The 14910-nt window shown below is 44.4% G+C and overlaps 1 protein-coding gene across 1 annotated transcript in view; it reads left to right on the top strand.

Moving 5' to 3' along the window:
* RYK (receptor-like tyrosine kinase) overlaps positions 1–14910 on the top strand; it is a 50183-nt gene that overhangs the window by 22053 nt on the left and 13220 nt on the right. The window contains exons 7-9 of the mRNA XM_017839099.1: positions 2479–2579; positions 3880–4014; positions 5386–5472. Coding sequence (XP_017694588.1) covers positions 2479–2579; positions 3880–4014; positions 5386–5472 — 323 coding nt within the window. The remainder of the gene's footprint in view (positions 1–2478; positions 2580–3879; positions 4015–5385; positions 5473–14910) is intronic.

The raw sequence follows: 14910 nt of genomic DNA on the forward strand, positions 1-14910 counted from the left end.
TTGTCTGCTGAGGGGTTTTAATCAGCTGAAGGTGCTAAAGGATGTGCAGCTTTAATTCAGAAAGGGAAAGCATTGCAGTTATAGTGTGTGAGCAGTGTCATCTGGGAGGTTTTGAGGGTGTCTGGCCCAGCAGCGGGGTCAGTTGTCCTTCCATCCGCTCCACGGCACTGGATTTCTGTGGAGATACAGGCTAAAATCCACCTAATATCGGTCCTCTGTGGTTTGCAAGTGTTAATGATTTGCTGTAAATCAGTTTATGCCCTCCTGATAAATTCTGATAATTTCAGGGAGGTTTCCCTGCCCATGGCAGGGAGTTGGAACGAGATGATCTTTATTGTCCCTTCCAGACCCAAACCATGCTGTGTTCTTATGAAGTTTGTGCAACTCCTGGGGTTTAGCTCTTCAGAGCACCATGTGAGGGCTTGATTTTGGAGCCCAAAGGTGCCTGACCTGACAAAACCTTGGATATGTTCCTGGGTAAGAGCTGTGGTCAGCTGGTGCCAGAGCAAAGGTGTAACAGAGGCAACATGTGCCTGAAAATCAGCATCTGTGGAGTTCTGTTTTCAGCAAACTCGCTGAGAGAAGAAACAACTTTTGATTTGGCTTTGAAATACAATCTCGAGCTGTTGCTGTAAAGGGGTTCTGAAAGGAAGATGATAATGTCATTGGAGTTAATAACCTCCCAGGAGCAACAATCGCTCTTAATTTCAAACCCCAGAACTAAATAAAACCGAGGAGGGTTGTTAACTAGAAGCTCAGTGCAGGCAGATGAGTTTACAGGTGCACACAGATTATTTAAGAACATTGTATTGGAAGTCCAGAGCAAATACTCCAAAACCTCCTAGAAAAGGCACTGGAAAAAGTGCCAAGGAAAGCTGGCATGGCTTAACAGCAGGATAATGGGAGTCATTAAAGCAAGAAGGCATCGTTCAAAAAGCTGACCAAATATGAGAGTGGGAAAGCTCAGAAAGAGAGTTAAACATAAAACCCAGAGTGAAACCAACCCAAAAGGGAGGGTTTCAAACTTGCAACAGGCGTTAGAAGAGTAATTCCCTTCTCAAACTTGCCTCCAGCCAAAGGAATTGGTAGGGCTGGTGGGTGATCAGGTTACAAAAGGAGTTTCCAGCCAGAGCAGGAAAAGTTGTGCATCCACGTTTAATGCAAGGACCATGCCAGGGAAATGGGTCGTGTTGAAGCAGCTTGTGGGTGAAATAGTGGGAACAATTAAAATAAGCAGTATTGAGTTGTCAGCACCAGAGAATATTCATTCAGAAGCTCCAGAGGAAGTTAAAGGGGTGCAGCTATACCAGCAACTGTGGCTTTGACCTTGTGGTAAAAGCTGTGCTGAAACCCTGCACGTGGAAGACAGGGAATGTGGGCATAATTGTAAAGAAAAGTTTCTAGAGAGAGTTGAGGTCAGTTATAAATCAGTATGCTTGTGTTGTGAGAACCAGCAGATTCTGTTCTAAAGAAAAAATTGAGCAGGTGTATCCACAATTGTGGTATAATGGGGAAGAGCTGACTTGGATTTCTGGTTTTTAAGGGAAGTCTGGCTTCAAACGTAGCAGTGGGCCTGGAGGGCATCACCTCGTGCCTGACGGTCGTACAAGGATGACTGGCACTGCTTGGTCAGCCCTCAACAGTAGCCCAAGAAGCATTCAATGTTGATTATTTGGCAAGGCAGAGGTTGTATCCCAAAACAATTTCCTCTTTGTCCTCCCAACACATTCAGCAGAAGCGGAGATGCTTTTAAGTCGGATAAAAGGGGGGGATGTTTCTGTGTGTTTGGAGTGGGACATCAAAAAAGGTTTTCTCTGGCCCTGCCATCTGAGCTGGTGACAGGTCCTGCCTTTGCCTCTTCACCTGTTCTTGGGCCATTACAGCTACAACAACTCTGGTAGGAATTTGACTGTAAGGATAAGACAGAAGGCGTTCTGCTGTGGTTTACCTGTCTTGTGAACACTCGTGCAGCTCTGGTCCTTCTGCCCACAGAAAGCGTCTCAAAACCACATTGTAGGTGGTCCTGGAAGGGACAACCCTTAGTGAGGGGAACGACAAAGTAGGGTAGAGCAGTTTGGGCTGTAAAAGAGAGTCTCAGTGGGACATTGGTACCGTGAAAGAAATGTGTACAAGTTTTCTGTGGGTCTTCTCTGGAGTATAATGGTTGGGTTTGCTATGACAGGGTGGTTCTTGCTATAAATGTTTTGTCACTTTGATTATTCAAAAGTGAAGGGAAAGTACTGGAAAACAGCAAATTCTGCAAAAGAAGCAAGAGGAAGCTGTTCACGCTGCAAGAACAGAAGTGCTGAGATTTTTGAGTTCCCTGAAACACAATTTAATGTTTGAGCGACTTCAAAAACTCTGCTCTTTCCAAGCCTTGCCTGGAAAATCTCCTGGTTTAACGCCACTAAGTTAACTTTGAATGTGTTCCAGTGGCAAGCAGTGATGTTTTAACTGTCCATCTTTGTTTTAAACCAGCATCAGTGACAGCAGCAGCTCCCAAGGCCTGTCCCAGCCCTCCACACAGACGACGCAGTACCTGCGAGCTGACACCCCCAACAACGCCACGCCAGTAACCAGTAAGTGTTAATCTAAGGACAGACTTATCCAGCCATGCCACAGTCAGGAGGGAGCTCTGGGGCTCAGGAGTGATCCCATCTCCATGTGTTTCTGATGGTTGTGTTATTCTTTTAATCTCTTTTTGCTTCCAGCTTTGCTTGAAATGATATGAAGTAGCTAAAAAGAGCAGTGAATGAAAAGGAAGGGTGGCAATGGTTTGTATTCTCTGTGGTTGACTCATCTGGTAACTGATATCATGGAATCTCCTGAGCTGGAAGGGACCCACAAGGATCATCCAGTCCAGCTCCTGGCCCTGCCCAGGATACCCTGACAATCCCACCCTGTCCCTGAGAGTGTTGTCCAAACCCTCCTGGAGCTCTGGCAGCCTTGGGGCTGTGCCCACTGCCCTGGGGAGCCTGGGCAGTGCCCAGCCACCCTCTGGGGGAAGAACCTTTGTCTGAGATCCAACCTGATCCTGCCCTGGCACAGCTCCAGCCGTTCCCTGGGGTCTTGTCACTGATCACAGAGGGCAGAGATCCCACGTGCAGCACAAGGGAAAGGCTCCTGGTCACTCCAGTGAGGCTGAACAGCCAAGGAACTGCACTCCAGGTGTGTCCCTGCACTGTCCGGCTTCCCTCCAGCTGGAACAGTCCCTTCCCTGAGCAATGCTGCGTGGGATAGCCCTCCACTAGACAATAATTTGAGGAGCAAAAATTCCACAGATAATAAATATATAAATGTATAACACAGATAATAAATAAGTAAATACAGAATTAACACACAACGCAGCTGATCATTGCACAGTTGCGTTAATTGGGTTTTCAGTAACATTTAAATTTTTAAGAAAATATTACCAGAGTAATTCTCAAGATATCTCTAATGATTCATAAATTTGTGCAAAAGTACTCTGTCCTTTCTGACTCTGCTGGTGTCTCCAGATGTGTGGAAGTGCCAGCAGAGGGCACTGGTAGTTTGGTTATGTCCTGCTGGGGTCAGGCGTCTTCCCTCTTCATTTCCTCCTTGTCAGGGCACTGCAGGGAGGTGTTAGTCACCTTTCCTTGGGGTTAATAAAGAGGCACTTGATTATTATATATTATTGTTATCTCGTGACACTGCAGGGAATCCTTGTGTGATTTCTTTCCCTGCTGATGATTCTTCACACGGCATCTTGTGTTTTTTATTGCTCAATCCTCTTTTTAAGAGGAATACATAATGTTTTTAGGGCCATGCTGGTCTGTACCTGTAGGTGGTGCTGAGGTGAAGCCGTGTGCTTGTATTTTCATTCCAAGGGTATTTATGTTGGATTGTTTGGCTCTGCTGGCTCCTCAGGTTATCCTACGTTACGGATAGAGAAGAATGATCTCAAAAGTGTCACTCTCATGGAGGCCAAAGCTAAAGTGAAGGACATAGCCATCTCCAGGGAGAGGATAACCCTCAAAGATGTGCTCCAGGAAGGTATTTACAGCACTCAGACACTTTATTCCTGCACCACAATATATATAAATATACAGATATACCGATATATAAATACACAGATATTGATATATAAATATACATGGATTTTTATTGCTGGATTTTTCCAAGATTATTAATGGGTGACATTTCTGATCTTTGTAACTTCGGTGGAAGAGAGGAATGATGAGTGATGTTTGCACTTGGGGTGTGGGGAAAGCAGTTTCTGGAATTCATTAGAATGGGGGAGCAACTAAAAGGAAATCATTGGGCTTGTCTGTCTTACCAATCTGGTCCCTTAAATAAAGGAAGGTGTTAGATGGCTGAGGAGTGAGGGAATCAGTTGGGGCTCTAAGTGGCCAGGTAACTAATTTTTGAGAATTCCTGCTCTTAACAACAAAAAAAATCGAAGTGAAAACAACCCAAAGACCAGAAAAACTTCAGTTGTCCAAACTCAGTGTCTCAACTTGATAACCTTTGATCTGGAAATCTAATCAGCAGATGCAACATTTACAGCCCTGATATCAAAAATTCAGAAATGACCTGGTTCTTTTCATAGAATATCCTGAGTTGGAAGGGACCCACAAGGATTCTGGAGTCCAGCCCCTGATTGTTCACTTTGGAACTGTTCGTGCACAATGTTGATTGATTCTTGTTGATACCAAATTTGGGAAATAAGCTTATTTAGGGTTTTTTACCATTAATGCCTGAGTCTGTGTTCCCTGAGCAATCAAACTTCCCAGAGCTGGAGATCTGAGGTGATCATCCTTTGGAGGCAGGACTGCTGAATGCTCTGTGTTAGTCTGACCAGCAGTGGGAGGACCTTTTGACGTGTGCCTCTGAAGGTCTGGGGGCACAGCTCTGTGCTCAGCTCCAGTGTGAGCTCTGCAAAACCTTCCTCACTTGTGCCTTCCTTGGGATGTGCCTTGTTTTCCCCTGTGCTCTGCCTGTAGCTGGGGTGTTGGGAGTCATCCATGACTAGAAGTGACTCAGTGCCCCGGCAGCACTTCAGATGTTTGGTGACAGAGCTGCCCTTCCCGGCCAGATGAGTCTTAAAGGATTGCAGTATTGATACTTAATTTGAGTGGATTCTGCTGCTGTCATTAGTTCACTCTCATACTTGTCCCCCTAAATTCTTAGTTATCTAAAACCTTCGGCATTTACTGCCTGTAGTTGTGAATCCACCTCATGCTGGAGAGCTGGTTGGGTTCTATATTGGTGATTTTATGGGATTTATAGACACTTTAATTGCCATTGCTCCTCACTTTCTGCTGTGGCAGATACATCCTAAAGCAGTGTTTTCTTAATAGATACTCCCTTAATGTTATCAGTGTGTTTTACCCACTTAATACTAATTGTATGTTCTCTTTCCAGGCACCTTTGGGCGCATTTTCCATGGAATTCTAATAGAAGAGAAAGACCCCAGTAAAGAGAAGCAAGTTTTTGTCAAAACTGTTAAAGGTATGTTTGCAAAAGGACTGGGTTTGTGTGCAGGTGTTTGAGTTGTGGTGCAGGCTGAGGGTACCAAACCTGGCTCTAAGAACAACGCTCCATCCCCAAAATGTGCAAATGATTACTGCTTAAAAAGCAAAAGCAGTTTGGATGCTGCCTTCAGCCAGAGAGAACAGCAATCTTATATGGAAGAAAAATGCATATATTCCCTACCAATGCCTTCAGCTATTTCCCCTGGAATACTTTCACTTATTATTGTTCTAAGTAAAAGTCAGATTGGTTTTTTCCCTAGCATGTCACTGCTCTTTCCATCCACAGCCTTGTTGCCTGCAAGTTGCTGAAAACCACCTAAAATACATCTTAAAAATCTTCTATAAATGTGTGAATGTGCACAAGGCAGGGCATGGGCTCTGCCTTCCTTAAGCTTTGCTGGTGAAGTGTGAGAATTAGCATTCAGAACTGAACTGATACAAATAGAGCATCTGTGTCCAAGAAATATTTTGTTGGAGGAATTGAAATGGTGGCAGGTAGACTTAAGAAACAAGGTAAGTAGGGATGAAAACCATATTATATATATATCCTGTGTATATATTACATATATCCTACATATATCCCTACATTACATGTATCTACATACATCCCTTCCTCTGCACTCATCATTGTAGGAGTCTTCTGGTAGCTGAATTCCCAGTGCAGTGGTTGTTTCACCACTTATTTTTGTCACTTCAGTTGGGTGCATTATTGTCTTTTGGTTTCTCATTTTACAACTTCTTTAATTCTTAAGAAAAAAAAAATTAGTCTTCTATAAGAATCACAACTTTTTACATTTTTTTGCCTTGCTGTTAATTTTTAAAGATCCTGATTTTAGAGAAGAAGGTGGGAAATGGTGAAGCTGCTGAATTTTGTTGCCGTTGAATCTTTCTGTTACCCATTTATTCTCTGCCATCTTTAATATGTTGCTTAAAGAAAGCAATTTTCTTGGTCTGTTTCTTGCACAATCTTGCGATGTTCTTTTCTCTGGCATGTCACAGAATCACACAGAATGAATCAGGGAATCTCAGAATGGGTTGGGTTGGAAGGGACCTTAGATTTCATCTCATTCCACCCCCTGCCATGGGCAGGGACACCTTCCACTAGCCCAGGTTGCTCCAACCTGGCCTTGGACACTTGCAGGGATCCAGGAGCAGCCACAGCTTCTCTGGGCAACCTGTATCGGGGCCTCCCCACCCTCCCAGCCAACAATTCCTTCCCAATATCCCATCTATCCCTGCCCTCTGGCAGTGGGAAGCCATTCCCCTTGTCCTGTCACTCCAGCCCTTGTCCAAAGTCCCTCTCCAGCTCTTCTGGAGCCCCTTTAGAGGCTGGAAGGGGCTCTAAGGCCTCCCTGGAGCCTTCTCTTCTGCTGCTTTCTGTTCCCCCTCCTGACAAACCCTTCTGACTGTCATTTTGCTTTTATTTAATATAGTTTTCAAAATACTTGGCCCATGGCACGTGGGTTGCTTTTTATAGCATTGGATTAAACAGCACGACAAGATTTGTCAGAAGAGATCTTGATTTAGCTGCCTCCCATCACCACTTATGGAATTGCTATCCCAAAATGCAGCTTCCAACCCACTCCTAAATCCATACTTCTTTCTCCCTTGGATCTGTAGCACAGTTAATCCTGATTCCTCTTGCCCATCCCTTTGCAGGGAAGGATTCGCTGGCTGTGGTGAACTGGAGCGTGGTTTTAGGAGAGTGATGGCATTCACAGGATCAGTCTGCGGAGAATTTCCCAGCTTTGGAAAGGATCTGTGTGGAAAAAGTTCAGAGTAGATTTTGGTGACACTTGTCTGGTTTGGGCAGCAGGGAAAATAACTGTAACCAGCCTCTCTCCTCTCAGCAGCTCAGTTGCAGTGCTAATATTGGGCAGCTTCGTTTTCCTACCCTGGCTGTGATGTGTGTGTGTGCAGCTGGGACATGTAATAAGTTAGGAATTTGATCTGTTTGGGAAAAAAGCCCTACTCTCTTGTAACAGGAGTTTTTCCTTGATCTCATTCATCCTGTGGCCACACACACGCTGCTGTTCTGGCACAGGCAGAGCAGGGCAGGACCATAAAATTGTGATGGATATGAGAACTATTAAAGTGACTTAAGTATCTCTTCGCTGAAGGCAAGAAAGGAGCCTGGGAGTCATGGAAAAGAGACAAGGAAAAAAGGCTTTGTCTGTGGAGTTAAATTATCCCTTCCCAAAAGTACAAGCTGCTCCAAAACTGTCTTGTTTTACTCTGAGAGGGATCAAATGAAGCCCATTTGGTGCCCTGAATGCCAGAAAGCAATGGAGGGGGGCTGTGGGGTGGTTTAGATCTTTGGAAAGTGAACTGTGAGCTGAAGTTCTTTCAGGAGGTGCTGAGAGGAAAAATAACCTTCTAAAGAGGAAAAACATCTTTCTTCTCACCAGGATCAGAGCTTGAGAAACTGAAGCCATTGCTTTCACTGTTCTGACATTAAGGGAGTTGTTACAGCTTTAAACCTGGAATTGCAAGTGAAATCACAGAATTGTAGATCAGTTTGGGTTGGAAGGGACCTTAAAGATCATCCCATTCCACCACCTGCCATGGACAGGGACACCTCCCACTAGCCCAAGTTGCTCCAAGTCCTGTCCAGCCTGGCCTTGGACACTTCCAGGGATCCAGGGGCAGCCACGGCCTCTCTGGGCAACCTGTGCCAGGGTCTGACCTCGCAGTAAAGAATAAATAAATAAAATTTTCTTCCTTGTGTCCAGTGTAAATCTACCCTTTTGCAAGCTAAAGCTGTTGTCCTCGTCCTGTCACTACAGGCCATGATCACAAGTCTCTCCCTGTCTGTCTTATAACCCACCTTTTAGTATTGAAAGGCCACAGAAAGGTATCCCTGGAGCCTTTTCTTCCCCAGGCTGAACCACCTCAACCCAACAAGAACTACAGATGGGACTGGGAGGCTTCCCTGGGCCAGGAGCTCGGGTCTGTTGGCTTTTGGGAGAAAGAGCTCTGCTCTCTAGGAAAGGTGCCAGGGAAGGGTTGTTGTGCTGTTCAAGGAATGGTTTCTGATTGCTGCTTGTTAGGAATACCCGTGAATGAACTCTGGAAACTCTTCCTGTGTCCCTCCTTCAGCTGCCAGTGTCTTACAGCATCCATAACTTCCAAGTGGGATTGTTTCCCATAACGTGGACAGAGAGAATGTGCTGTCAGTTTTCTTATTCCCTATCCCAGGGAAGGGGACTGTTGTGGCCCTTGTGCTCCTCAGGCTGTAGGTACATCTGTATTTCCTGCTCTGAGGGGAGGGTTTGCAGCCTTGCCAGATTGCCTCTTCCCTATCTTTTATCTCTCCCGGGGGTTCTTTTCCCCAAAGGATCAAAAAGCACAAAGAGTTGGCTGGTTATGACAGTGGCTGCAGCAGCCCTTCCCACTTTGCTTCCCTGATGCTTTCCAGCCCTCCAGGAAGATGTTGAGCATTGCTATAAACCTGAAGAATGCTCAGTGAAACCTTGATTTCTCTGAGCTTAGTGCTTGTTCCCTTTCTTGAAGTGACCTGTTAAAGGAACCAATAATACATGAAAACTGAGGGAGCCTGGACCTGCCGAGTGTCCTGAGAGGCTCTTGAAGTGGAAGAGCTCATCCAGAGGGTTTCCAGCAATATATTGTATTCCCTGATTTCCCAAGCTGGGATTGACATAGTAGGTCAGACTCTCAGAGAGCAAGTTTGAGGCTAATGAGGCACCATCAGTGCAGGGGGAGAACAGATTGGAGTGTGCTCATTTGGCATGATTGGGCTGGTTTCTCCTCCACCACAGAATTTGGGACTTTCATTTGAACCATTCCTTAAGATACTGGAGTAGCTTTCAACCAATTCAGTGATTACTTGTTCTGTAGCTCATAAGTTGATAGGACTGAGAAGTTGGAGACACTTCTCTTGCAGCCTCAACACCACATCTTTTATAAAGACACATCTTTTATAAAGACAAAGGCTGAAGGAGGATTCATCTCTGAGTTTCACTCCAGATCCCTTAGAAGAGTTTTTTCTTCCATCTCTAGCTCTGGTTCACTCCAGGGAGAAAGTTGTAACATGCCCTGGTAGTGACAAAGTTTCTACCTGCACGTTCATGAAATACATTAGGTTATAATGTTTTTTTAATGCTGTATCATCTTAACACTTCTGAGTGTGTCTGGATGCCTGAGCCTTCCATTATGTGCAGGGCTCTGTGCCAAGGAGAGCTTTAAAGGAAAATGGATATCCTTTGGCAAAATTAGAGGTGGCTTTCTGGAAGCTCTAATAACTTTGGAAATACAGAGATTCCAAGATCTGGGGAAAAGGTGTCACGTGTTCCTGCTTCCTCTGGATCCTTCATGTTGGCCACCCAGTTGTTCTGTTCTCTTTGCAGTTTACAGCTTCACTATGTTCATTTGCTAGTCCTCACTGTAAAAGTTTTAATGACTTCCATCTTTAGACTTTTCTGTGGAAAATTTGCCTTATTCCTTTTTTTAAATAGACATCCATGAGGATTAAGGATGATATTGCCAGTAAGAAAGAACATGGATACGTTATCTACTATTTTTGGGGTTTTGGAATCCATGGATCAACACAACCTGAATAAGTTCTTTGTTAGAAGATGAGAGATTTAACATTCCCTATTTTAGCAGGGAATTTGCTTCCCTCGTTGTGTTTCTTGTTCTACAGAAGAAAATAGTGTTATGAACCTGGAATGCTTCCCTTTCCAGCAGGAGGTTTCCAATCCCTCTCAGCTTTGGGAAGTGTCTCGGTTGGCACGTTCCTCCAAGCTGGCATTGCATCTCTTGCCAGTGATTAACAGATCTCCTCTGCCTTTCTTGGGAGTCTCTGGAAGTCAGAGGGGGAAAAAAACACACCTTGGATTTAAAGAAAACATTGTTTAATGGTGCTTTTCCTGTGAAGGAGAAAATTCTTAGCAGAACAAATGGAATTGTGTTATTCCAGGAACATACACAGTGAGGGTGAGCTGTGCAGAGCCCTGACTCACTCAGGACCTTCTGGCCAAGGTACACTTTTGGTAAAAACAACCCATCGTGCTGTTCAGGATAACCTGGCTGCTCCCATTTCATGTTCTAACCACTTAACATTTTTCTGATGTACGAGGAAGGAGAGTTTGAAAACAAACCGCCCATGGAAAGCACTGGAAACAAAGTCAATGTGTGACAAAGGTCAGCTCTTAAAACTTCGTTTTACCAACATTAACAAAGCTCTGGGGTTTGCTATCTGAGGTCATGAAAAGTGCTTTAGGACTCTTTCAGCCTTCTTGGCTACCTCTGACATTATACTTTAGATTTTTTTTATCCATTGCTAATCTAGTTAAGAGGAGATGCCCCATCCCTGGGAGTGTTTCAGGGCAGGTTGGAGCAACCTGGGATAGTGGAAGGTGTCCCTGCCCATGGCAGGGGGTGGAACAAGATGAGCTTTAAGGTCCCTTCCAACCCAAACCACTTTGGGATTCGGTGATTCTGGTGACCCTTTAGAACATCTTCCTGCAGTGAGGAGGTGTAAGGATAGAGATCCTGAGAACTCAGGCTGTGCAGAGCAGGGAAAGCAATAGGACCATTTAGGGGACTTAAGTGTGTACAAGCAGCTTTGTGTTAACCCAGCTGGAGGGTTTCTTGTTCATACTAAACAAATACCACAGCCTGGAGCATCCACAGTTGTTCCCAAGGGATCATTTTTAAATGGATTGAATTTGCTGTTCTGGGCAGTTCATTCTTAAAGCACAGCTTTGTGAAAATATTTCGAAGTTTTAGGTTCATGCCTTAAATGCAGAGCATTTAAATTAATTGTTGAAAGTGTTTAACCTCCCAAAATCAGAGTGCAGGATCCTGTTTCTGTAGAATATAGTTTATGTAAAACAAAACAAAAAACAAAATCAAGAAAAGAGCTAGTGCTCATCTTCTTCAGTGTCTTCATAAGGGAAGATACCTGAATTTAAAGAATGGGGAATAAGCAGCAAATTTCTGAATATTAGCCTAAAAATACACTACATATGTCATTCAATTCTAGTTCTTTAAGAATATCCTGAGACCTAAAATAATACAACATAAATTAAAAAAAATACTGAGTAGCAGCTCTTAGGGTTGATGTCTGAAGTATTGTACTGATTAATTTAAAGACTTGTTATTCCATATGCTAAAAAATAATCACCTGCAGTACACTTTGATTTACATGTAGTTAAAATCACCACTTGAATTTCAGTTTTATTTGCTGCTGCCCTTTGGACCATGACATTAGTCATGTTTCTCTTCCCCAGTTTCACTTTGCATTTACTTACACTTTCGACTTCATTTCAATGGATTATTTATGGGTTCATTTAATGGATTATTGAGCAAAGACCCTTTTCCTTGTTTCTCTTTGCTGCTGCTCCTTGAATCTTGGTGTTACTGTTGTGCAGGGAAATAAGACCATCCCCAAATCCTGCTTTTCTCTGCCCTTTTAGAACTGTGTAAGCATTTGTAATGTAGAGAAAACAGAACAGCATTCCCTATTTTAGCAGGGAATTTTTTTCCTTCACTCCAGAGGCAGGCAGGAAGCCAGGGATGTGCCATTGGCTTCCATGGTCCCTTGTCCCTGTCTGACTCCTGGGGCCTCTGGAAATTTTAAAGCAGAAATATTTTTCTGTATGTCCTTTCTCTTCTGCCTGTGCAAAAGCAGGTTGGATCCTGACTGCTTGCATTCCTTTAGCAGTACATCCTTGTAGTGAAGGGAAGCTGTGAAAATACCTGGTAGCAGCACTAAAAATGTCCTGTGCAACAGATGTGAGCACAGGATAGTCTTGGAGGGTTGAACTTCTTCCAAAGACTCTGGTAGAAGGGTTAAAGCAGCACCCAGGCACGTGTTCCCTTTGAACTGGGGCTCAGTTCTGCCTGGGAGCAGTTTTACCTAATTAATTGCTGTGCAGAAGCATCAGTAATTAAGAAGGATGTGTTGACACAGGGAGCATTTACCACCTGGAGCTGTTCTAGTCCTGCACTCTGGACACACTCTGTGACCTCTGTGCCTGTCACCCTTCAAGAAGCAGAGCTCCTGGGCTTTGTCACAGGATATTGGGCAAAGCCCCCAAGGCTGGAAGAGAATAAGGGTTATAGAAGCTTGTGAGAACAGGCAGTTGTGTGGAAAATGGGCTGTGCAAGTGCTGTGATGAGGGAGAGTATAAGCTTTCAGTATGAGACAGAAGGAAGTTCCCATGGGAACAAGCCGTTACAAATGGTCCAAAGGTGGGAAAAGCTGCAGGTAAAACATCTTTTTAAATCTTGCTGTTGGGAAGTGTGTTTGTTAGAAACCTTGGAGTTCCTGGCTGTTGTGTTTGCAGAGCTGCTGCTGATAGGAGTGCTGAGGGAATCTGCTGTTCCTGCCTTTAGCAGGCTGTGAAAGGGCTCTGGGTTGACTTAGTTCAGTTTTGCTGTCGTGGATTTTAAGCTTCTGCTTTGCCTTCTCTCTGAAGAAACGGATTTCAGTGACTGTGCTCCAATCTGAAGTCTTTAAGTGGTGATGCTGCCTGAAAGGGGGTTGTGGGGAGGGGGTGTCTGTTCTCCCACATAACGCCCTGCAGCTGATGAGTTCCTGGTCTCAGAGCAAGCAAATTCCCTCAGTCTTAGTGTCATCACAAAACTTGCCTGAGATCTTTTCACCTCATGATTCATGTCACTGATGAATGGTGATGAACAGAGATTTAAAAATGCGGTTTTGCAGCTGGATGTCGAGAAGTTGGTAAAAATCAAGTAGGTTCTTTCTCCCCGTGAGCCAGGCAGGGCCCCAGCACAGAGAGATTAGCCTCTTCTCCAAAAATAGCAGTGCCAAGAGTCTCATTGTGCCTGGCTGCATACAAATACTGTGATATCATGAGATAAACCTGCAGCTCTATGAAAGCTGCTTGAAATCCTGCCTTGTTCTTGCTCTGGGCCTTGGCAAAAGGTAAAACCAGGCCCAGAAAGGGTGAAACCAGGGCTTTGAGGGCATCTTCCTCTCTGGAATGTGTTTATATCTATCTCAAATAGTCTTGGTTTTAAGCACCTTCTGAAAGTTGGACCTTTTTGGTCCTAATTGAACATCTATAATTGCCACTGGGTGTTAAATCTTCCTCTTAACTCACCCGAAGTCTCTGCTCTTCATTTGCTCAGCTACTGATGTGTGATCACCTTGTGAAAACCAGGCTGCACCTCATCATCATCCAGCTGCAACTGCATGAATCGCTGAGCTCTGACATATTCTTAATCACAAATAATGGTAATCTGTCAGACTTCAGCTCTTTTCAGGGCTTTGAGGAAGTCGTGCACCAAGCCCTTGTTGCCTTGCCCTGGAGAGTTAAATTCAGCTTAAATTCAGGGCTGTTTCCTGGTGTCCAAATTTAATGCATGGGAGCCTCTGACCTCAGCTGTGTCTTCAAGTAGCTGTTCTAACTTCAGAGGTTCCTGGCTCTGTGGGAGGCTCTCCCCCTGTTCCCCCTCTCCAGCTGCGTGTGTGGCTGTGCTCATATCAAATGACTTCATGGATCCGGTGCAGACAAAGGAGCCGCCGGAGCCCGTGGGCATTCCATGGGTTTGACAGGATCCTTCCCCAGCTCTCACCTGTGTGGGGGCACAGACAATGCCCACGTGTGTGTCTGCTTACACGGATTGCTCAGAGATCTGATGCCTGGTTTTAGTACAGGGTGATACTTTGGCCCAGGCAGGAGGATGAAATCTGGAAGATTCATCCCAGAATGGCCTCGTAAAAACATCTCACCAAGCTGGAATTGCTCTGGGACTCCTATTTCTCATATCAGCCAGAAATGCTGTGGGTTTCCTGGATTGATCTGAAGGGTTTTCATACATGATGGTCAGATTCACCAGGTCCTCACAACAAAATGTATTACTACCAAAATCACCTTCACCCTGATCTGTGAAGACCTGACTGTTGGATGCTCAGCTGTGGTTATAGCCTGTTAAATGAGGCAGAGTTAAATGAAAAGTTAAATGAACTTTTTCTTGTGTAACTGATGACAGTGGCCTTAAAAGGAAGTGTCTGACTGCTATGGGGACTGTTGCAGTAGTATTGTGGTGGTATTTTTCCCCCTTTTGACTAGAATCACTCAAAGAGGTGATTTACATTCTGTTTTGAATTATATTGAGTACAAACCAACAACAGTTGAATTGTGTGGTGGTACTTAATTGGCATTGGTCTCAGCCTTGTACTGCTATTGTTTATTCTGGTCTGTTGAATTTGTTGGTGTTGGGTAAGTCTTTTTTCCATGCAGAAAACAAGGAAATAATATTGATAAGCAAACACAATACAGATGCTGAGACTGTTTCACGAGATAAGATTTTGATTTCCGTATATACTTGACTGGGAGTCAATTGTCCCTTTGGGTGCTCAACCACTATAAGGTGGAAAGAAAGCACCAGAACATCACAGTGACCTGCTGAAACCTCCCTG

The sequence above is a fragment of the Lepidothrix coronata genome, unplaced genomic scaffold, assembly GCF_001604755.1.
Source record: "Lepidothrix coronata isolate B3197 unplaced genomic scaffold, Lepidothrix_coronata-1.0 Scaffold374, whole genome shotgun sequence".
In the NCBI taxonomy this organism is placed as follows: domain Eukaryota; kingdom Metazoa; phylum Chordata; class Aves; order Passeriformes; family Pipridae; genus Lepidothrix; species Lepidothrix coronata.